The sequence below is a fragment of the Phoca vitulina genome, unplaced genomic scaffold, assembly GCF_004348235.1.
Source record: "Phoca vitulina isolate PV1807 unplaced genomic scaffold, GSC_HSeal_1.0 scaffold30, whole genome shotgun sequence".
Lineage (NCBI taxonomy): Eukaryota > Metazoa > Chordata > Mammalia > Carnivora > Phocidae > Phoca > Phoca vitulina.
The window spans coordinates 21,484,840-21,493,516 of record NW_022589733.1 but is presented as its reverse complement, the minus strand read 5'-3'; the positions used below and the strand labels follow the sequence as shown (position 1 = coordinate 21,493,516).

Here is an 8,677-nt window from a genome sequence, read left to right as displayed (position 1 = left end):
TTATCATCCTGTACCTTTTCGTGGGGTCAGAAGAACGATCAGTGACATAACTGTGTGCCAGGAAAACATACTGACATAGAAACCATGTGCTCCTATGGGAACACCCAAAAGAAAGGTACAATGCCTGGGGAAAGATGAGGGTTTTATTGGGGATAGTATTAGGGATACTACTTGTTTGGCACAGAGGTTCTGGCATTGGCACGGGAACCGACATTTCCTTTCTGAGCACTAGCAATGTCTGTGCCAGTTGTAGAACGCTTTGAAATTTGTAGCGAATAGGGTCACTGCCTCTTCTTGAATGCCTGCTCCCGGAACTAAGGAAAAAGACCTGGTTGACAATGGCTGTCAGAGCCAAGAGAGGAGGATTTCATAGCTTAACTCCTGGGGTAGAAAAGACCCCTGTTGGCCAAGGGCAGATGCCACAGACCTTGCAAGGACACGGCTAGCCTGCAATGCTGTCCAAACCCAGCTACTAGAGTTTTGTAAATTATTTATCAGCTGTGGCTCTAAATTAGAGATGAATGGAAGGCCTTTGGGCCTGATCTTGGATATACTCCTTATTAATGAATTTCAGGCATTTTGTGCTGTAAGAGAGAGTTTTTTATAAGAGGACTCTTGTATGTAGGAATGACTAACACTGTTACTGTTTTGCAGACTGTTCTTATCTCAAATTCTGCTCTAAAAGGCGTTTAGAAAAGTCCTTTGATAGGAAAGGTAAATGTAGTGGATCACCCATTAATTCAACTTACCTTTCATATCCTTCTGTCATAAACAGTGGATCCAATTCCCATCTCAGAAAAGTTTAACTTACCTCTCTTCCAGCCATCAGCAAAACTTACTTGCTCATGGTTGTGCCAAGTGTCCACAATTCTCATAGAAACATTTGGAAAAAAAAAAAATACAGGTACTATTAAGGCTCTCGAGGGTCAAATATTACCCAAGCTGTCAGACTTACCCTTCTCAATGAAATAAGCTAGTCAGCACCACGGCCAAAACTTGCTGCACTTTCATGAACGCCAGAAGATAGGAAATACAAGGACACTTAGAAATACTAAAGAGCTATGTACCTTGGATTAAGTACATGCAACCTCAAGATACTGTTCAAATTTACACTTTGCCAGTATCAATCTCTTTCTCTCTCACACATGCGCACACACAAAATCTGAGGGCATAAGACAAGAACTTTTGCTCATATTTTTTTAATGTATCACAATGAGCAGGAAACATACTTGATGAAATATTTTCAAAGGAGTATATTCAATTACCATCTACAATCAACTTAACTATGACAACAAAGTTTTTGTGACAAATTTTTTTTTCAGTTTGAAAGTTCCATGTGGTTCTGTTTGTTAGTCTCCATGTATTTTGGTACAGTTCGAGATCAGCATTGTTACAGTAACAAAAAAAGCTAACAAGACTACATTATAGAAAAACACCAAGAACATCATTTTTGGTTTCACTTGCTCTATTTTTTTTTGTTTTTTTGTTTTTTGTTTTTTTGTACATTGCAAAGGCTGTTCATATACCTCTTCACCTCAGGGTCACGTTCATTTATGCTTTCTTTCCTACCCAAACTTGCCCCCCTCCCCCCAAGAAAGTAAACAAACAAAAAAAACTAGTCAAAGCTTTGTTTCACAGTGGGCAGTATCTCAGCGCCAACAAACAACCAACTCAATTTATGCTTCTATTTAAAATGTTTTAATTTAATTTATTTAAAAAAAATATATGTCCATGAACATCAAGTGCACTGGCTTGGGTCACTGCCTCTCTCTCCTGCAACTTCCTGCCATGCCTGATAAACTCAGGTTTAAACACATGCCGTCTGTTTTACTTTATTTTCAATCATGTAAAACTTTGGCCACATTCATCTCTTTAAATAGCTTTTAATTAAAAAAAAAAACTTCCTAGATTTATTAAACTTTTCCGTGTGTGTGTGTGTGTGTGTGTGTGTGTATGTTTCCTTCTTAAGTTTCTTTTTGGAAGGATGGAGGAAGGATGGTTGAAATAAGTTCCATTCGGTGGGTTCATATGGTGCCATGACTGAATGGTGTCAAGCACCAACCCACTCTTTGGAGTATTTGAAAAAAAATCAAACAAACCAACCAACCAACCAAAATATGAAGTGTCAATAGAGGTGAAGAACTAATTTAAAAAGTGAGTTGAGATATCCTGTTCAGCTACCTACTATGCAACAGGAGTTAAATTCGCCTAGTAAGACCAATCTAAACAGTTGCGCATTGTAGTGAATTCATGCTTTGTAAATGATACCAGTCACAGCCATAGCGGATGTCAACCCACAAACATCTAACTAGCTCATATTTGACGTCTAATTGTCACCATCACTGACTGCTTTGCTACTTCTGAGTTAATGCTGAGAATTTTTTTCTTTTTTGAATGAACATATATGTGGGTGGTAGAGTTGTAGAGGAAAGCATCAAATGTGCAACCCACTCCAGGATAAAACAATCACATAACCCCTCTGAGAAACACTGGTGGGTGGAAGCATGCTTAGCCAATCTACCCAACCACCTTGCTGTTGCCAAATATACCCACAGGTCAAGGCATGGCATAACAAAACACTGACAGTCACTCTGCCTCACAGAGGGAGGATGGCATAGTAGCTCAAAACAAATAAACAAACAAACAAACGAAACACCATTGTGGAGGGGGTGGCAAAATTACAAGGAAATGAACTTAAAGTTGAGGGGAGAGGGAAAGGGATAGAAATTGCACTATTACCAAGCAATATCATTTTTAAAAACAAAGTTTTCAGAAAAAACCTAGCAGAATTTGACATGTAAAGCTAGTGTTAAATTGTTAATTAATTGGTATCACATAGAGAACCAAAAACAAAAACAATTTTTTTTCTATATGATACAGACACAGAGTAACATACAACAGTTAAATGGCAAAAAATATATATATATTTCATAGAGTTACAAACAAGATAAAATAATGGAAAACAAAAAACTGTACAACTTTAAAATTTAAAAATGTTCATCTCAAACACAGGGAGAAATACAAGAATTTTTGTTAAAAGAAAATAGTTTGTTAAAACAGCAAATGTTTTTGTGTACTTGTTTTTGACACCTTATGCTACAACTGGATACTGGTATGAATAGTTAGATGGTACTCTTTAGTATTTCTACTTAAAAAAATTAAAAAAAAGGAATTTGCACTGTGCATCAGCCTAGTTAGAAATATATACAACAGTTCAGGATCTACTCTTTCATTAAACCAAAAACAAATTCATAAAAATAAAACAGTCCCGGCTAAAAAAGAGAAAAAAGAAAAAAAGAAATCCATTTTCAGATCTTGGAATGCTCCAGTCTTTTGCAAAGTCGTTGAGTGGCTTCAGCACTGGGGAAAGAAGCCCGAAAGATGACCAATGGAACCTGCATTCACAGTCTTCAAAGTTCCCTTTTGAAACATAAGGAAGAGAACGAAGGGGAGAAGGATTTCACACTTTCGGGGCAAGGGGAGATTGTTTCTGTTGATGTTTGGCTATGAAAGTGAAAAGCAAAGCATCTATTTGTCTCCAAAATCTACATTTTAGCAGCACAAAGTTTTCCTTTCAAAGTTCAGACCGTTGTTTTAAGATGAGAAAGGGTGTATGTTGCGTTGTGTTATGTGTTACAGGAATACAGATATTAACATAAATACAAGTGCCTCACATACGGTTCCTTTTTGCTCTCTGTACCTTGCTATCTGCTTCTTTGTTGGCTGCACTCTGGATCACTCGCCGCTCAGACTGCCTAACACAAGGACAAAACTTTGAAGTAAAAAATGTGTCTTTTGGTATATGGAATTGTCATTAACAGTTGCCTCTCTGCTTGCAGAAGAAGCACATAACAACCTGGGAATCTTTTGTTTTACTCTTTCTTTTATTAAACTAAGTCTTGTTTGTTTAAATCAGAAACAAATTCTCAAGTAACAAGAACCCTTTCCCTTTTTTCTGCATCAGCAGTGAAAGGGTGTGTCTTTGGATTTTATTTAAAGCATGAAATTTCTTTTTCTGAGAGGAAAGAAAACAAAAACAAAACCCCTAACCAAAAACTTTTTTAGAAAGAAAAGCACACAGCCCAATTACACAAACCAAAACAAATGCTTTAGTTTAGGAAAAGAATATTTGAAGCATCTACCAAACAAGGAGGAAAAGAAAGGATAAAAAGAAAAGCTAAAGGAAGGATAAATAAAAAATAAATGGCACAAGGCTTACAGACATAGGTAACTAGAATTATATGCCTTTAAAAAGTTTCAACTCCCCAACCAAAAATAATCTGTGAGGATCCTAATGACCCCTAGAACCTTTTGAAATTCTTTCTTTAGTTTTATAAAATAATTCTGCAGCTACCCTCTAAGAAATGAAGGCAGCTACCTTAAGTGGGAGATTATAGGGTGGGAGGAGGAAAGAGAAAGTGGAATTAAGGGACAAAGGGGAGAAAAGCTTAGGCGAATCAACGGATTGCAATCTATCTGCTAGGAATGAACAAGACAACATCAAATGAGGAGCTGTCAGCTGGACCATACAAAAAGCTAAATGTACACAAAAGGTTTTTTTTTTTTCCTTTTAAATCTACCATACTGCTTCAGTTCATTTCCAATGCAACAATCTACTCAACACCAAAAATGGTCATATCTATCATAAATACAGAAAGTCAGTTTTTAAAACTTATTTTTTTAAGCTACAAGTCCTCAACACTCTGTGTGTGGGTTTTTTTTTTTTTTTTCTGAAAGTGGGAGTGCTTAACTTTTCCCCTTGAAATTGGCTTCAGCAGAAAAGCTATCCTTTAAATCCCCAGAAAGCTAAAGCAGTTCACATTGTTTTTCTCAAATACTTTCTGCCCGTTTTTAAATTAACAAAACAAAAAATCTTTTCTGGAACAAAAAAAAAAAAACTGAAAAAATAATATATTATAAAACAATGATTCTGAAAACAGAACAAAGTGTGAGCGATTGACCTGAGAATAAAAAGACATTACATTTCTTTTTTTTCTTTTAGCAAGCCATTGGTATCTGAATGCTAAGATAGCAAGAAATTTAAAACTGTAACAAGGTGGACTGCTTTCCCATACAGTGCATGCCGGGCTCCTCCTGTGCTATCAACGTGGGGTGTTTATTGAAAAGGGGCAAATATACAAGGGGTTTAAGCTCCAAAGACATTAGGGAGGCCCTGCGGACTTCTGTTTCCCAGACCAATAGTACCTTCAAAAGGACACAATGTAACAGGGTTAAGGTTTTTTTTTTTTTTATATTAAAAGAAAAAAGAAAAGACAAGAATGTAAAATCACCGGCATAGATAGGTATATGGGAAAACAACCCACGCTTTTTCTTTTTTTTCCTTTTTTTTTTTTTTTTTTTTTTGGTTAGAAGCTTTGGAATTGCAGTTAGTCTATTTTTGAAATTGGTTTCTTATTAATCTTTTTATTTAAATTCATTTGTTTGTATTGTTCATCTTCAAAGCTTACAATCTGAAGGTGTCCGTTCCTACACTGGTCAGACCACTGTCCTTGGGGCAGCTGGGGTCTTTGGGACCCTCCACCGGGCTCGCCGGTCCGTCGGACTTTTGGCTGAGATCCGTGTCAGACTCCTCCGAATAGTCGTCTGTTGGCATCGAGGGCTGAACCCCTGAGGTGCTGCATGAACTTGAGGTAACCGTTGAAGATGAGGAGAGAGGAGGAAAAGAAGGGGGCTTCGCGGCCGAAGCCCGGGAGACCACTTGCGGCCAAGACTTCCTGGAGGCGTGGGGGGAAGCGGAGGACGAGGAGGGGGCGGCGGCCGACGGGGGAGGGGGGCTGTCGTTTGAGTGAGCGGCAGACTGCGAGGTAGATGCGGTGCTAGGATCGGGGAAGCAGGCAGAGTGAGGTAATAAACTAGGGTGCTCTTTGGCGTTTCTTGCTGCTCTCGTGATTGTTCTGTGTTTGTGCAAGGCCGACTCGAGATGTTGACTCAGAGCTTCCTCCCCACAGAGCGCGCTCTCGCACGCCAGGCAGTGGTACGAGCCGCCGCCACTCCCGCCGCCGCCGCCGCCGCCGCCACTGCCGCCGCCGCCCGTGGGGACGTGAAGCACCATCTCTTGCAGGTTCACCACAGACTGGCCGAAGAAGCAGAGGGACTTCAGGTGGCTCCTCGCCGCCTCCTCGTCACCGAAGCCCGCCTGGCACTTGCGGCAGACCAACTTGTACTGCACCTTTGGAACAATGAAGGGGTCGTAGAGGGAGTCCGCACTTTTGCTTTCTGCTTCTGGCTCTTCGGGGGGTTTCGGCAGGAGGGGGGACACCTCACGGGGTGCGCTTTTCTGCTCTTCTGGTTTGGGGGATTCTTTGGCAGGGTCTTTGTCTGGGGAAGCAGCCCCCTGGGGGACTGGGGTTTGGCTTGCTTTGGGCTGCTGCTGCACTTTTTGCTGCTGCTGCTGCTGCTGGAGCTGCCGCTGCTGCTGCTGCTGGATCGCCTCCTGCAGACTCTGCTGGTATTGCTGGTACTGCTGCAGTAGGGAGCCCGGGGACAGCCCCATCAGGGCCTGCGACAGCGCGGGGCTGTAGGGGAACAGGCCTTCCATGCCATACATAGGCTGCAGGTACCCGCTCTGCAGGGCGCCAGGGATCTGGGGGGCATAGTAAGGAGAGAAGCCTGGTACAAAGTAAGGAAGGAACTGGCTCGTGAGCAACGCTGTGGGGTCCGAAGTCAAGGCTGCCTGCAGGGCCTGCAGCTGGGCAGGGTCCACGGCATACTCCATGGCGGGCAGCGGGGCTGAGATCGTGGCTGTGGCCGCTGGGGGGGCCTCGCCTTTCTCCTTCTTGGGGACAGGGAGGGGCTCCCCTTTCCCTTTGTGTGCCTTTTCCTTCTCCTTTACCTTCTCACTGTCTTTGTCCTTGCGTTGCTGTTGCTGCTGTTGCGGTGGGAGCTGTGGCGCGGGCGGGGGCTGAGCTGCGGGCGGCGGCGGCTGCACCTGTGGCTGCTGCTGGGGTTGGGGGGGCTGCTGAGGGGCCAGCGCCATGGTGGCTTGTGCTGGGGTCGGGGAGCTCAGCGATGCTGAGGACGGTTTATTTGGTAATCCAGATGTGGGGAGGCCAGGGGAAGGAACTGTTGTGCTGGGCAGACCCATCAAGTTCGGTTTAGGAGACGTTAAAGCTGAAAGAAATGAAGACAGAAAGAACCACAGGTCAGTCTGGGGTGGTGAGGCTGAAGCTCAAGATATTTTACTTCTGTCACTGGCATGAAGTCTGAGATCTCAAGGTTTAAAGTTGAAAGACCCTCTCAAAACCACCATTTTCAATAGAGGGGGGTCTCACCAGAGTTGGACAGCCTTGTATTCTAATCAGTGCCCAATCCTGGGTCAGCTGCCCTACTTCCCCTTTCAGTTAAACAACTTTTAACACCTTCCTGCCACACCCACTAATTCATATGTTCTTTGCCCAGTTCCCCCAACTAGCTGTTTCCAGCTGGGACATTTGAACCAAAGGCCTTCATCAAAGCTCCACAGAAATAGTGTGGCTAAGAGGCCCCACCAGAAGTTGCAGAGGAGAGAGGTAACAGGAGAAGAGGGCAAAATGCAAGAAATCTGGCCAAGCCCCAAGACCATGTGAAGAAACAAATGTGCCTCTCTGGCCTCCGCTGCTACAACTGAATGGATGTGTTTTAAGAGGGCAGAGAGGAGGAGGAGCAATGGGAAGAAACAAAAACAATCCATTCAGGGAAAACTGTCCCATTATTTGGCTCAGCTAGTCTGCTTTAACAAATCTGTTGAAAAATGTAACCATCTAGGAAGATGATTCTGAAGTTTGCTGGAGAAATGAGCATTCTCTTCCTACCCATTTGAATGACATACAGAAAGACTGCAGCTGCTTGAGAACGCACCCCCAGCAAGAGGAGAAAAGCAGTATCAGAAATGGAATGGCCCAAAGTGTTGGTACCACTGCTTTCTAAGCCATCGCTGCAACCTACTCATACTTATGGGTAGCAAAGGTCTTTGAGCAAGTCACCAGGCCCACCTGGGGTACAGCCCCATCTGCAGTCACACTCTGCCTATAAGGCCTTCACCCACTCCAGAGCCTAATATCCTCCCTCACCCATATTTCTCTCCTGGTTTGAGTCTTTTGTTCCAGGGTGATGGAAGATAGCCTTGCTCCTGGTACATCAAGTGGGAGGTGCATTAAGACTAGCAAGGTGGTGGTGGAGGACAGCAAAGTGGGACAGAGAGACCAGATTTGCTGAATGATGAGATGCTGAGAAGAAGTCACAGGCAGTAGACTTCAGATCATTCCATTCACTACACTTACTTAAGACAATGGACCGTATTCATCCCTTCTCTTCAGAGGGCACCAAAATGTAAACTAAAAAATCCCACAGCTCCTCACTATTTCATCTGGACTACCTTCTGCCAGAAAGCTGGGGTTGGGGGGGTTCTGTAATAGGACACTGTCACTGTGAGGAAAAAACAGAGAAGCCCAGACCTGGGTGAAGACAATGTTGGCTTATTACACTGGTGCAGCATGTAAAAACCCTCAAACTTCAGATGAAGAGAACAAGGTTGCCTCAAGGTGCCAATCCCAGAAAAATATCCATTATTGTTTGGAAAGCCAAGGGGATTTTTGTATAGCAGCATTAATTTACTCTTTCAAAACAGCAGATAGGCACCACTGAGGTGAAGTCATCCAATTTCCTCAAAGCACAGAAG

General features: G+C 43.0%; 1 protein-coding gene across 1 annotated transcript in view; it reads right to left on the bottom strand.

The window, feature by feature from the left end:
• Positions 1 to 512: 512 nt before the first annotated feature.
• The window catches only part of ZFHX3 (zinc finger homeobox 3), a 234,171-nt gene continuing 226,006 nt past the window's right edge, over positions 513 to 8,677 (bottom strand). Inside the window, exon 10 of the mRNA XM_032424047.1 lies at positions 513 to 7,131. Within this exon, the coding sequence (XP_032279938.1) occupies positions 5,465 to 7,131 (1,667 nt within the window). The 3' untranslated portion in view covers positions 513 to 5,464. The remainder of the gene's footprint in view (positions 7,132 to 8,677) is intronic.